At 40.0% G+C, this 15,506-nt stretch overlaps 1 protein-coding gene across 3 annotated transcripts in view; it reads left to right on the forward strand.

Moving 5' to 3' along the window:
- SPECC1L (sperm antigen with calponin homology and coiled-coil domains 1 like) overlaps positions 1 to 15,506 on the forward strand; it is a 65,916-nt gene that overhangs the window by 3,899 nt on the left and 46,511 nt on the right. Inside the window, exons 1-3 of one of the 3 annotated variants that reach the window (XM_051805341.1) lie at positions 172 to 2,626; positions 9,385 to 9,574; positions 14,659 to 14,818. In XM_051805341.1, the coding sequence (XP_051661301.1) occupies positions 9,422 to 9,574; positions 14,659 to 14,818 (313 nt within the window). In that variant the 5' untranslated portion in view covers positions 172 to 2,626; positions 9,385 to 9,421. Of the gene's footprint in view, positions 1 to 171; positions 2,627 to 5,533; positions 5,599 to 9,384; positions 9,575 to 14,658; positions 14,819 to 15,506 lie in introns of those variants that run through there. The other 2 variants (XM_051805340.1, XM_051805343.1) reach the window with 2 other exon arrangements.

The following is a 15,506-nucleotide window of genomic DNA, read 5'->3' on the forward strand; positions in this document are numbered from 1 at the left end:
TGCTAATGGGTGTGCATTTAAAGTAGCATCTATTATGCAGTGAAATATCTGTCTTTGTAAACAACAGTCTTGACTGCTTCAATTTGCTCCTCCCTAAAAGTAACCAGCACTGTAAATGTTTCTGATTATATACCTGTGAAAAAATAAATAAGTAGTATCTATCTAGAGAAGAAAATTCCAGTAAGTCTATAAGTTATGGACATTAATGTTGTAAGTAAAGGATACTTGAAGGAAAAAAAATACTTCAGTATAGACTTTTTTAATAGGAAAGACTACCTTTTACTGGAGGGAAAACTATTCCAAGGTCTTTGACCAAACATCAAAGGCTTGCCAGGAAACCTGGAGATGTAGGAGCTTCTCAAAGAAATACTTTAAAAATGTTTCACAATGGAAGGTGCTAAAGAGTTAGTTAGACCCTTGGCATTCCATATCAGCACATCAGCAGCCACATCAGTTAGGGATGCTGTACTGGGCTTTACTGCTTTCCCAGGCTCCATCCCATGTAGAGTCCTGCATTGCTCCAACAACCAAACTGTCCAGGGAAAGAGCAGCTCCATGAACTAGTTAGTTATTCACCCTTTTCTGGAAGGCTCAGAATAAAAATGTGGAAGACAGACAGTGTCTTACCCTTTTTCCTGGGGGAAAAAAAAAAATTGTCAGCAGGTGGGAACCTCTCCATCCTGTCCCAAGGACTTTTCCCCTGTATGACTCAAATGTATGTCCTTGGGCTTCCAGGCTGAGGCAGGTTAAAGCTCCTCCCTTAGTGATACCAGGGTATTTAGGAACGATTTGCATGTGGCTCTGTCTCTTCTCTCTGTCTGCCAAGGCTGAAGGATTTTAAACTAAGTAATGAGTGTGCTGTTGACAGGCCTTGGAGGTGAGGAAAGGTGGGTCAGAGCATGGAATTCAAACCCATGGATAGCCAGTCTTCAAAACCCCTCAGCACCCTGTGGTATCATGTTTTGATTGCTTAAAAATAACACAGTTCACCTGTTGCCTCATGCCAGGGAATGGTGTGGCTCGGGTAGGGGTAAGAGGTTCATTTAAAGCAGGGCTGTTGCTGAGTGTCCAATAGCCTGAAACCAAATTAAAATTTGGGGCTTTGCTGTCTCTGAAAGGATGAGACTTCCTTCTTGTTCCCAGTTCCCAGTCCCGCTGCTTCCTTTGCATAGTATCTAGCAATTATAAGGTGAGTCAGATCAGTGCTGATCTGACTGAAAGACCAACTCATCAGAAACGAGCTGTGATCTCTAGGATGGGAAGGGAGAGGACCAAGGAAGGGGTGGGACTGCCTCTTTTGGTGGCAGGGTACAATTAAATTATTTTCATGACTAGCTTAAGCAATCCCCAGCAGGCACTTCCCTTCCCCAGCCTTAGCAAGACTGACTTGTGGAGGGGCCATTCCCATTCAGGCTGTTCTCTTGGTGCAGCTGGGACCAGGATGGTCTGTCCTTCTGGGGCTGGGAACCATAAGCACCTGAGGCCTGGGAAGGTCCTCAGGGGATGCATCTCTTTATGCTTCTCCTGTTCTCTGTTCTTTTTGTTGCAATGCCTTCAAGAATGTTGCCAGACCAGGTTGGTGGTGGAGTGGACATAGTGAGCAACCAGTCACCTCCCAGCTCCAGAAATCCAGGCAGTAGAAAGTCCTCAAGTTGACAGTATGTTGGTCAGCTGCTGATAAGATTTGTCACTGTAACCATCCTGTCAGGTATTTGGATTTTGCATGAGCTGAAGATCTGATGGAGTGTTTTGGATGAACATGAGACCTCGTCGAAGTTATTCACTGATCTTACAGGTTTTACCTGTAATACCCATGTGCTGGGAGCCACTGGTCTGGCTCCAGAAATGCCACGTTGCATGTCCTTTCTGTGTCCCCCTCTCCATGATGGGAGCCAGGCTGCTGCCTGCCTTTCTTCTCCCTGGGAACTTGTTGCAGCGGAAGCCTTTGCTGCAGTTGTTGATATCAGAGTTCAGATAACCACATTTTCAGTGGACCAGAGGGAAAAGGTCACCACTGGTCACCTGCTCTAGGCAGCACTTTTGGGAACAGCTGTGCTCCAGGGAGTGCATTGCAATGAAGTGTTGTGTGCTGAGCAAGTCAGTTTGGGATGGAAGGAAGATGCTGTGTTAGTCCTGCACCTTTGCTTGTGCTCTTCTACCGAGTTCCCTGGTCTTAAAATTGACGTGGCTGGTTTTGAAAGTACTTCCCTGCCAGTGCAAGGAGAAATGCCATGTGTGCAGTGGACTTTGGTTGAGGAATACAGTATATACTTAGGGTTATAGAACACTAAATACACCTTTGTAATTGGAGAGCTATTGATTTTTGTAACGACACTTGCTTGGAACATGCTTGGGAATTGCAGTTAACAGCAGTTCCAGTGAATGTGTTTAACTGACCAAGTATCGCCTTTTAGACTACTGGATTTTGTAGTTAAAGCTGGCTGGGAAGTTTAGTGTGTTAAGATGTCTTTTTTTCCCCAGAAAAGCTACAGTGTCAGTGTAAGAGTTGGTTCTGTTTTAATGGAATGTTAACCTAAGGGTTTTACAGGCAAGGTTGACATTTCTGCTACGTTTGTTTGAGCGTGTAAAATGTGGCATAGAGGTGCAATTGCTCTCCAGGAAATAGGTATGTATTGCCTCATCTGTTAGTGCATGGCTTAAAATTTGGATGCAAATGTGAAATTAAATGAAAGGAGTGAAAAATGACAGTGTAACCAAATTACCTGTGTTATCAACACCAATGAAACAAACCTGTTTAATAGTGATGTGGATGGTATTCTGGTCTGTAGTGTGAGCAACCATAGTTAATGGGCATTCTACAGGTACTGAGCCTATGTAGAATAATTTTTAATCACCTTTATGATGGATACCAGGAAGGTATAGATTCACCTGGTCTACTCCTTCATTTTTCAAAACTGTAATTAAAAAAACCAGTCTTCTGAAGCTGCAGTCATTGCAGGAGCTTGTGCTGAGACCGAGTTATGGACAGTGCTCCCCTTCCTTGTGCAACAGTTTCCCTGTGCTAGTTGATGAACAGTTGTTTTTTCTTTCCTTGGCAGTGGTTTGAAATAGCAGTTGTTTGAAGTAGGAGCTTGAAAACAAGACTACATAGTTTAATTTTTGTTATGAAAAGGCTTTCAGAGCACAGTTTATGAATTTAGGGGTTCTTCTGTAAATGTTCCTGTCACTTGTCTGGAATGTTAAGTATTGCAACGGTCACACATTGCTCGCAGCAGTTGCAGCTCTGAAGTTTTCTCCAAAGAAGGAGCAGAGAAATTTAGGTGTATAACAGCCAATTCTTTTCAAAGCTCTGGTCTCTCCTTCCTTCTGTTTAAAAGAGAAGTAGCAGTAGCAAATGTGGCTTGAAAACAGAGGATAGATAACGTAACTTCAGTGCAGAATTCCTGTTTGTGTAATTCCACAACTCGTAATGGGAAACTGTACAGGCTCTTTTGAATTTTTAAGGCAGAAAGTAAAAGGAAGGTCTTTCCTCTCTAAATAACAACCTGCAGCTGTTGTTCCAGAACTGCAGCCCCCCTGTGCTGCACCTAAACTGTGCTGCAATGCACAGTGGTGTGTCTAGATGTGTGTATGTGTTTTGTAGCAGACGCTGCCCATGCTGGCACAGGGATCCATCCCACCTGGTGCTCTGGGTCTGGCTGCAGCTGTGGGCAGATGCCTTAGGAAAAAACCCTAAACCAAAGCCTTCCCTCCCACCCTGACTTCTTTCCCACTGTGCAATTAGTTTTGGCTCAGGGGGGTTTCTGAGCCCTTTGTGCTCAGCTATTTAGCATCCATTAGGGAATTTCTCTACCTTGTTCATGTCCAGTCTCTCCCTCCCTTTGCACTTCATGCAGCCACAGCATTTTTTCAGTCTGCATTAAAAATACAGCTCACTTTTTTTTATTTTGAACCTGGCTCTAAGTTCATTTGTTGGTCCTTAGCTTTAGTATGGGAAGAGATGATTAACAGCCACTCCCAGTCTGCCTCCTCGATGCCATTGCAGATTTGATAAGGTTCTGTCATATTCCCTGGGAGATGTCCCATGAGAGCCATTATATACCTTTGGTCCAGCAAGGGGCAATAATAAGATCATTTTCAGATCTATAAGAAAACTTATTTTTTTGAGGTCAAGAGACCAGAACTGCATGTACCAATTAAAGTGTGGGTAGATGGGAAAAAAATTGATTTGTGAGTGTGATATTTCTGTTTTATGGTTCATTGTCAGTTCATTTCTTTAATAATTCCTGTACTGATAGTTTAATGAAGCTGTGAATCAAAACACTGAAGTCTTGCTGAGCAATATTGAGAATGTTGAGAGCACGTTTATGTTTGAGCTGAGGTTGGTTTTCCCCAGCAGATAGATTGCTCTGTGTTTGCCTATATTTAGTTTTATTTGCTGTTTATATTGTCCAGTTAGACTCATGAGGGTCTTCTGTGATTCCATGCACTTTCCTGTTGTCCTTGGTATCTTTAATTACCCACTACCATCAACACCCTTTCAAGTCTATAAAACTGATGTCTTGATCTTAAGCACTAAAAGAAATGCATTGTTTGCTCTGGGCTTCTGGAATCCAGTGGTTAGTATGTTATGTTTTTGGAATTATTGAGCAAGAGATATCATAGTAGAGTGTTTGTGCAGCTTGCAGGCTGAAAATTTTATAACTGCAGAGAACTCTGTCTCTTATAATGTAGCTTGTTTCATATCACAGATATTAAATTTTTGGTGGCCATTCTGTCTTACCAGCAGAGACTCGGGGAAGTTCTGAATCTGTGTTTTACAGGGGGTTGAAGAGACTGTATTTTGTAATCTTTTCTTTACTTTTCTGCCTTTTGGGACTGTATAAGTGACCTAAAAACGTCATTCCCTAATTATTTGGGCAAAGTTGTCAGCCTGAATATAACAAAACCAAAGAATTTGTACAAATAGAGAGTGAAAGTGTTAGATGTGAATATTTCTATTTTCCTCTGTAATTCGGGTATTTGATTTTTCAGAAGTGCTCAGTATCCTCAAATTTAAGGGATCACTTGTTTCTATTTTTCTGGGTCTCTTAGAAGATAATTCTAAGATTATTTATAATTTTCTTAATCATTCACGATTTTTGATAGGTAGAACTGCCTAATGCCTCTTGATATCTTGTATTTTCAACCAACAGCAAGAAATGCTTTTGGTGTTTAACCTGCACTCGCCTCCCAGGGCATGGGAAACTATTTTTTGTACCCTTGTAATTGAGCCTTACTTTTGTGACAGCAATATTAGCATAAACAAGTATATTAAATAATGGATGAGATTAAAATAATCACAGTAAGAAATCATCCCCTCCCTGCCCTGCTCCAGCGCCCAGGGTTGTAAAGAGTAACGCTGAAAGCGCTGCATGTTGGCTGGGTGGATGTATCATATCAGTTTACAGTCACAAGCAGAGCTGTGCTATTGGGCAGAACACTTTCAAATTATTATTTATGCAGTTGTTTTTGCAGCTGGTATAAAGTGCAGGGCTGGTTTCTCATCCTGCCCAGAGCAGGGAGAGCACCCTCCTGAGCGAGGTTCTGCTGGACTATGTGTGCTGTGGAGAGAGAGACGGCTGGGAAAGGATACAGGTTAGAGGGAGCACTTACATTTGAGCTTAGGAATGCAGTCTTTCTATCTGATATTTGGGGATTGTTTTGGCTTTTTTCCATTCTGATTAATTTTGTAATTGATGCTGTTGTGCTGGCATTAATCAAATGTTTCCCAGTAATGTCTTGTGGCTGTTGATAGATGAGTATTTTGTTTAGCACTGTGATATGAGAGACCTCCAAAAATTACTCTTGGCTGTCTCATGGAGTTACAACTCTGACACTGAGACCTTTTAGTTAAGCTTCTTTTACTTCTTTTTCTTCTTGTGCTTCTTTTACTTTGCTCTTTTTCTTCTGATTTTTTTTTTAAATTTTTGTTTTGTTTTGGATTTATTTTCCTTTTTTTTTGAGGTGAGAGGAAGTGTGTGTAAAGGGAAAGGAAGTCTTCAGTAATTCCTTCTTTCTCCCTAGGGCAAAACATAAACTACAGTTTTATATGCAGTATTTTCTTTTTAAAACAATAGTGAAATAATGTTTTAGTTCTCATTTGAATTGTTAGTGCTGCGTGTTATTCTTCAGAAAACTTCCTTTGGCTAGAGAGCATTTTATTTCTTGTTTTAGAATTTATTGTTAGGCAGAGACAAGATTATTGTTGATTCCTAATACTGGGTCTTCCTAAGGACAGTGGTGTTGTTCTTCAGAAGCACAAAGGTAGTCTTTATCTGCCACACCTGCCTTTTGAGGAACTGGGTAAAGTAGGGATTTTTCCACTTCCAGTCCAACAATATTGATGTTTTCTCTTTTCAGTGCTGAAACCCCATCCTCTTTTTTCCTTCTTGGAGAAGGCAGGAGGGCAGAAGTTGGCACAGAGAGGTCATAAATTCACTTTAGGAGTCTTAGTGAACAGCTGCTTTTAAAACCTGTAATGCTAATTAATGTCTTGTCATTATTTTAAGTTGTGTGACCCATTTGTATATTTTTCTGAGTATTTTAAGCTATAATTACACATCTTGTTTCAGTAGGAAAGTAGCTACTAAAGCTTATTTTCTCTGGAATTAAAACAGGAACAGTGGTAGCTAACCCTGCTTGTCCTCTATGTATCTTTGAAATTTCTAGAAAGATGTTTCTGCCTTTGAGTTTCAGTAAATCAAAACCAATGTTTTCAGTGTCAAATGTATGGATATTTTAAAGTAATGCTGTGATGAAACACGAGGATTATCCTTGGCTTACACTACTGAGTTTCACTTGTTTACATCGCTGTGCTCTGCAGTGGCTGTTGAAGAGAACACTGTGGCATGTTTTCAGGAACACTTCTGAAAAAGCATTTTCAAGAAATGAATGTTATGGATGAGAAACATTTGAGTTCCCACAGCCTTGTCACCGCTGCCCCCTGTGATGCTTTGAAAAGATATAAATGGTTTGCACTGTAAAAGCCAACGTTAGCCCACATTTCTTCTGGACTGGACATCCTGTGGGTTCTGTTACTGTCCTACTGGCTGTAACCAGCAGATCCCAGATGTGTTTACTGTGCGTGCAGGGATCATCTGTGCTGGGTCTGGCATGTTTGAAGGAGTGTCAGGCTTGATGGACGTGCTCTGTAGGTTTGATAAATGGGTATTGTGAGTGGCCATCGCTGGGTGTCTCCGTGCCAGCTGGAGCTACTGCTCTGTGCACATTGCCAGGCTCTGCCCAAATGTCTCATGTCACTGCCAGTCCCCTGACCTTCCTTAGAGCACTGGTCTTCTCACTCTGAGAGCTGTCAAAAAGCTCTGGGTCTGATTTACTGGGTTTATTCAAAGTGTGTAGTTTTTCTTTGGGGTAATTTTTTCAATGCACTCAGCGTTGCAACAAATTGAACTGCAAATGCATTTGAATATTTCTCAAGCATGCTGTGGGCAACTTTGTGTCTGTAGAACATTCAGAACATTCATTACCATTCAGTAGTAATGAGGCCAGTTTTACTGAACTTTATCCTCTTTGGTCTTCTCAGTTTTAGTTTTCAATTGAATAAGATCAAAAGCACAACTAAGTGTTTGACTCGTAAACATGAAAAGGGCAAGAAATGTAAGTGTAGCAACTTAGTCCTACCTGTAAACGTGAACATCTGCTTCTGGAATCTAGTAGGCAGTTGTACCACTTAATATGATGTGTGTACAACAAACATATTGCCTTCATGGGGCTTTTCTGGTTTGGGTTTTGGTTTTCTTAGGAGTGTCTCGTTTCAAATTATCTCTCAGTTATTTAATCTTCTGTGAAGGCATTCTGATTACCAGTAGCCATATGGCAGGACCAGTGCATTTTTGACATTCTGATGATGAAACTGCAACAGCAAATGGAGTTTTCTGTGTCTGTTCACACAGGCTTTCAGAGCTAGAGGGAAGCTGGAAGCTATAAACAAATATTTTCAGTGTCTTAAAATGAAGCTTCCTGTTGCTTCTGTTAACAGTACTTAGGGATCTGAGGAGGCAAAACTCCTGGAGTTTTCCCGACTTTTGTCAAAGTCAGAATTGAAATGTACTTGTATGCAGCTGAGGTGATGGGGAGGGAGGGGTGTGTGCAAGGGTATGTGTTCATTTGGTGGGCTGAATTAGTACTTCTGATCACTGTGGTGCTGTGTTGGATGTCTCATGCATGCAGTCATCAGTCTGCTTTTTGTGCCTTTGAAATGCTTCAGTTTTTAAGAGATGGAAACAACTGGATGTGTTTCATGTTTCTAATCAGCTGCAGGATACTGGGCTCAGATAAACCTGATCACTTATTTCCACCTGGAATCTGTAAGACTGAAAGGAGAGGGGAAGTTTCATCCTCTTAATCTTCCACCCTATGTCTTCTGACTCAGGGGAGATGAAGCAAACAGCTGCCAGTTTACTCTCTTGCAAGAGGGAAGAAGATCCTGAAGTGTCTGGTCTTGCTGGTAGTCAGTGCTTCAAATTCTGGCTGTTCTGTTAGTCTACTCTTTCTTAGGTCGTCTTCCAGAATTAGCAGTAGTTGTGAAAACTGCAATGTTTGGGTCTGCTGCAGCTACTCCTGGTTTGGGTAAGGTCAGCTTTGTTTTGTGGACTTTCCCCTGTGTGCTCCTGGGTGGAATGGCAGTATTGACAGTTTCCTGCCATTGGATAAAACATGAAAGGAAGGCAAAGCTGCAGGAGTGTCCTGCCTGCAGGCTGTGGGACCCAGTGGGGCTACTTCTGGTTTCTTCTCAGGGATAATGCTTGCAATCACATGACTCCTATTAAGTTTTGTAGCATTCCTTGTGTTTATTAATGTGATTTTTCATAATAAATTGTTTCAGGGAATCTGAATTTTTCAACTTTTTTTTTTGATTTTTATGGAAAACTTCTTTATATTTTTATAGCCTCTGAGGCTGCTGTTACTCTCTCAGTACTGTAGTTACCGAGCTGGTGGTAATCTTTTCTCAGATCCAGTGTTGTTGGTAGTCAGGCCTGAATCCTCCCACAGTGTTTTCCTTCCTGCAGTCAGAAACACAGAACATTGCTCCCTAATAAGCCTCTTTCTCTGGCTAACGAGTGAACTGGGCAACATGGGTCACTTATAAAATATCCTCTGTGGAAGGAGAACTAAAAAAAAAAATAATTATCATTTGGAGTGGAGCTGTAGTAAGTGCTTAGTCTTTGGTAAAAATTCCTTTTAAAAAAAGACCAAAACCATTGGTCAGTCATGCATTCTGTTTGGCTCTAATTTGTAGTCTTTGCTGCTCTTCTGGACTTCTGGTCTTAAATAGAGCATTATAGAGCAAAAAAGAAAAAAAAGAAGATGTGGCTTTTCATCTGTATTTTGTATTTAAAATGTCTTTCTTTCTGCTTGTAGATTTGTTTGTAAATGCATCATAAACAGACAGCCCAGAATGAAGAAAGCAAGCAGGAGTGTTGGCTCAGTGCCCAAAGTGCCTGGAGTAAATAAAACTCAAACAACTGAAAAAGCCAAACCAGAAAACGGCTCCTCAGTGTCTGCAGTAACAAAACTCTCCAAAACTGGGACATCGGCATCTCTTTTGAAGGTAACAACCGGTAGAACGTTCTGATTATTTATATTTTTTTGCAATAGAACTTTAAAAAGGGTAGAATTTCAAGGCACGTCTTTAGTGAGGTTTAGACTAGAGGCTTGTTACAGGGGTAGCTGAAGGGAATCTGGATAGTTACACAGCACTGGGCAGGGTGATAGGATCTTGTGTGTCATCCCTGCTGTATTTTGGAACATTGCAACGTGAGTTGTGCTGGAGAGCAATATTCTGAGCAGAACTTGGCTGTTCTGCAGAAGGGGCAGAGTGGAAATTGGGTTCTGATGGATGTTATTAATAGTGTCGTGTTATGCTTGAATGGTGTGTCAGTGACTAATGGGATTTGATAAGAGTTCTTTACTAATTCTGAAAAAAGAACTGAGGGGGTATCTAACATGAGAACCTTTTGGTATCAGTGATCCCTGTCAGGTCAGTGCAGCTGAATTCTTCTGGCTGTTTTGCCCTTTGCTTTGTGTGAAGGACTGCTTGAGCTGAATTTTCACAAGTTGGTTCTTGCTCCCAGAACAAGTTCAAAGGTAGAGGTTTTCTCATGTATTAGCAAACAGGGCAGTAGATGTAGGAGCATCTGGTTTTTAACAAACCAGAAGAATCAGACGTACTGGGGTGTGCTGGTGTGGAGCCTTCACCTGGGAGCAACCACATCTGGGCTGGTTGGATGGTGTGAGCCTGCCTGGTCTGGCTCCTTTTCCTGGCATGGAGACATGGCTGGATCCAGCTCCTTTTCCTCTCTGCAGCCCAGTGTGCAGTGCTGTGCTGAATCCAACTCCTTTTCCTCTCTGCAGCCCAGTGTGCAGTGCTGTGCTGGATCCAGCTCCTTTTCTCTCTGCAGCCCAGTGTGCAGTGCTGTGCTGTGCTGCTGCTCTCCTGGGGCAAAAGAGCAGGACAGGGAACAGGGCTGGTGTCTGTGACTGGGACCTGACCCACCATCACTGAGACACAGGAAAGTAGGGAGGCCATTTAAATAACTGGCAAATGAGGACCTAAAATTAAAGAAATGGTGTCTCTCTAATAGCTCTGCAGGAGTGCTGAAGTCAGGAGATGTCTTCCCTTTCTCTTCTTCCTTTTCTTTTACAGAAGAATGGTTAATACCTTTGCTGATGAACTGGCAAGCCAGGTTTCAGCGAGGTTTTCTCCCAGTGCCCCTCCTTTCTTCCATCACTCCATGACATATCTTGCAGCTTTCTTAACTTAAAATAATCTTTTGATGCTTGTTGACACTACTCCCTTTATATTTTTGGAAACTTCTCACAGAATATGGAAACAAAAGTGCTTTGTAGTTTACTTATCAAGTTTCTTATGTCATACCTCTCAGGGAGATAAAGGAGGAGGATGATCTAACACTAAACATATTTGACCCAGTATGCTTTCACAATTTTACTTATATTAGTAACACTTCTGGCTGTGTTTAGGCGTGGGATTAGAATTTGACAACTGTATGTTTGAGGCACAATGAAAATTTTTCTCTTAATTACTAAGACTTATCTCAGGTTTATGTTACAGCCAGGCTTACTCATACAGTTGGATGCCTTTTACTTGTTAAGCTGCTGTTGTGCCAACTGTGTGACTTCATACTAATGATGAATGTTATCTTTTTTGAGTGTTCCATGCTCATATAACTGAGTTAGTTGTTTGTGGTGTTTTTTTCTTTAGTTTACTGGTACTGAAAAATCACATTTATAATTACTGGCTTGAAAGAAGTATCAATAAAAGTCATATTATTTTTCAAGTAATTTTTTGTATAGTTTTATATTTGATATTATTGATGAAACATTTAGCACATTGTTTTCCTCATTGTGGTTGTTGGATATTCTCTTAGAGTTGATGAACTGGTGTGTGTTCTGAATTTCACTTCATATTCCTTGACCAAAAAACAAACTGGCATTAAATAACTTTATTGCAACAGCTTCCTGATTTATTCAGTCCTTTGAGTTGGATATTGAATGAAAGGCCACTGTTAAGGACTAGAAATACTCACTTGTAGTACAGCAACAATCTTAATTCCATTACTAATAATGTAGCAAAATTGAAAATGATTTTGTAATTACAGTATCCCCTTCACGATACAACCACGGTCCAGTGCTCAGCTTTGGGTGGGCTTCTTTCAGTGCACATTGTTCCAGAGGTTTGCCCTTCTTTGTGGAGTTGTCAGAGTGTGTGGACAGTGGAAGCACAGGAAGAAGCTGTGAGCCCCACCCTCGTGCAGGGGCTGTTGTCCGGCTGCTTCCCAGTGCCCTCGGTCGGTTCCTTCTCTGTAGCTTTGTGTCCCCACTTTGCCCAGGACTTGTGTAGATGTTCAACACCCTCCCCACATTATTTCCATGCAATGTTAACTACCAGCAGCTTCTAGTTTTTAATCCCTCAAAAAGTACTCTACAAATAACGTGTTCTTATTTTTAAGTTCATTATTTTTTGACTTCTTTGGCTAATGAGCTTGTGATCCTGCTCACACTCCCAACTGTAATTAGAAAGCAGCTGTACTTCAGAAGAATTGCAAAATCCAGTGTCCCTGAAAAGCCAGGGCTTGGAGACCATTATTTGAATATTAAAAATTAGAATGTGTTTTCAGTATTCATGTGTCTAGGCTTCTATTCTGTTTGCAAAATGCAGTGATTTAATTACAGATTGTTGTCAAGTTTGATGTTTGAAAAACTCAAATGCAGCAACAGCAATCATCAAAGAAAATCCTAGGTTGGAATAATTATATATATAAAGGGATTTGAATGAGATGCAGTAAATAGGATATACATGTTGAGAAACAAAGACAAAGTGAATTGTAGAGGTGATTATTCAACTTTTGTTGCACTACAAGTTGGGAGGGGGAAAACAGAATATGAATTGTATAATTATAAAGTGGTTTTTATATAGAAAATCAAAATAGGTCTGGATGAGCATTTCTAATTACGATATTTTCTAATTTTTCATATTTTATTGTAGGAGTTTTAATGCTAAACAGGATGGCACAGTTTTCAGTAAATGGGAAGAAGCTGTTTAATAAACATACAGCATTAATTTTGCTTCAACTGAAAAGATAGGCTAGAAAAATGCTTTGATTTTAAAAGTCAAGAACAGTTGCTATTGTGGAGCATTAAGAAGAGAGCTGCTGGTTTGTAATTTTTCCAAAGCTCTGCTAAATAGTTTTCTTTGCCAAGAGTATAGTGTTACAGCTTTGAGAAAGTGTTTACTAATTGGCTGCAGAGGAGGCAGTGCCTTCCAACCTAGACCAGAAATAGTTTATGGGTAAGTCAGAAAAAGAATGGCTGTCTTAAATTCCTTTGTTCAGCAAGGACTGGAGATGACTAATGTCTGAAAGTGTGTATTTTACGTAGTTTTTTTCTTTTCCTTCAAGCTGAGTCACATCTTGACCTATTTGGCTTGATAACACGTACTTGTACTATAAGTGTCTAAAAGCTTAATCTAATTTCCCCACCCTTTCAACAGGGTAGAAATGCTGGCAGTTAATAGTCCATTTGAACTATTGCAGATTCAGCAGCAAAACAGAAAATCACTGTTCTGTGCCTTTTTGTGATACCTTGGTTTAGGTGAAAAGCCTTGTTTGCTCAGCACATGGAGAGCAGCAGGATAGAACAACAGTGGCTTTTTCATAGCAGAAAACAAGCTTAAATGCACATCATACCCTCAGAGTAATGTGTTTTCTTCCAGCCTTTTATAAACCTTTTTAGAAGGTTATACCATTTCAAGATTCAGTAAAAACATTCTTGTCCTAGAAGATTTTTACCCTGACAAATATGTTTCTATCTGTAAATTTTCTGTATTTCTGTCAACTGCATGCAGAGCAAATATGTTCTCTTCCTGAGCTCCCTTTTGTTTTGCAACTGTTCTTCTTTGTAAATGGCACAGATCCCATCCATACCCTTTCCACAATGTTATGATGAGTGTTCCTAAGTGTTCTGAAATTTGCACTTGCAAAAAGAGACTGGAACAGAGTGACATGCAACTTCTTTTTTTAATTAAGCAAATGTACCTTCATTCTTAATATACAGAATTGTAATGTCTGGCATATAGTTTTTAACATGAATATCTGTGGGAGCTGGAAGTTTATAAACCTGCAGAATTTGAAAGTCATGATGTAAAGCAACTGGTTAATTCCTAAGCACTAACTTTTAGCTGGGATGGTGGATGAGAGTTCAGATATGTTATGCAGCTGCATAATACAGTTACTCAAGGAATGCTACTAACACAGCTGTTTTCTTTTAATTTTCTTGCCCATATAACAGGAAAAATGTTGAGCATATTTTGATTGTTTCACCATGTGAAAAACTGCATTTTAAAGAGTGTAACGGCTGCCAATTAATGCTCAAGAGCGTAGTATTTTTAGAGTTGCTTCATTGTGGAAGATGTATTCTCTGTTTGGGAGTCTGGTTGTTGAGAATCCTGTGCTTACTGCTCTGTCACATTCCAGGCAGCTTCTGTGGCTCACAGTAGTTTCAGTAATGATCCTGTGAGGTGAGACAAAAAGTCCATTAAACAAATATCCCATCTCTGAGAGTGTCTAGTAAAAAGCATGAGAACAAGGCAAGGATATATGGTGAAGAGTGGCTTTTCTCCTGCCTCTGAATACTGTCCTAATTTCTAGAAATTTGTAGCATAGTATTTTGAGCTAGAAAGGGTATTTTGCTAATTTTGGATTGATTTTCCTTGTTCTTTGATCTTTTGTTGTGTACTTATCCACCAGAAAACATTTCACCATATTCTGTTGGAGGACATTATATTAATTTCCTAGTACTTGATGGTTTAATTATCTAAGAATTGCCTTCATTTTTATGCATCAGCAAACTTTCAGTCAAAATTGAAAATGTTATGTTACTGTGCTTTAATTCTTTTTTTTCTCCTTGTTATTAAGAATTAAGAATTTTGTCTGAGAGAGAGAAGGCTCTGTTTCTATGGTCACTCATATGTGCAGTTATACTTTTCAACATTCTTGCCCAGACACATGACTAGTCAAATATGTACTTTTTAAACTGATGGAATCTTTACAGGAGAACTGTTGGCTCTGCAGACTTCTCAGTCAGCTGCCTTAAAACTGCTTCTTCCCTTTCTTTCAGACTAAGAGCAACGATGACCTCTTAGCGGGGATGGCTGGTGGTGGGGGAGTGACAATGACCAACGGTGTCAAGGCCAAGAAGAACACTTGTGTGTCAACAACATCTTCAGCTCCAGGGACAGCCATGAACAGTCTGGAAAATAAACCCAAAACTATTGCAGGTGAATGGACATATGGATCCTTAAAGATGGTAGTTGGGTGGTGGCTTTTTATTTTCATGTTATGTATCGAGGATGCAGGCTGCCTAATGAAGTGGTCAGTAATGCCATGGTCAAATCACACACCTTCTGTGCTCTTTTCCTATTTTTAATAGTGTAATTGCTTTTCTGGAGGCTCTTTCTTTTAATTTTTCAGAACTGATTATGCAACTACTATATAAAACTAGATAATATAATTCATTTAGAGAATCATAGATTTGTCTGAAAAAAAATCCATGACATAAGCACTAAATCTTTAAGATCACTTGTTACAGTGAACATTTTGGACATTTGATATTGCTTTGTAGAAATAAAGTAAGAGAGCTTTCAGAAATGGTTCAGAAAAGTGAAATCATTTAGTGTGTTATCAGTATGGATGGAAATATGTCTTGTCTTCTATTACTCTAATGCTGAATTCAGTAAAGCTGTAAAGCATCTGGACATAAAGTAGTAATGATCTGTCCTCATCTTTATGCAATGAGGAAATACAAAAAAACTTGACTTTCATTTTGGGGAATCATAACATGCAATTCATCACTTAAAAGCTTTCATTCCGACCTAGTGAAAAGAGAGACAATTTGAACTCATAGGAATAGCACTGCTGCAGTTTTTGCACAATTTATCAGAAGCTTTTCAAGACCGAAAAAAGAAA

Source organism: Manacus candei, unplaced genomic scaffold (assembly GCF_025592945.1).
Source record: "Manacus candei isolate 608988 ecotype Guabito, Panama unplaced genomic scaffold, ASM2559294v1 h1tg000064l, whole genome shotgun sequence".
Classification (NCBI taxonomy): Eukaryota; Metazoa; Chordata; class Aves; order Passeriformes; family Pipridae; genus Manacus; species Manacus candei.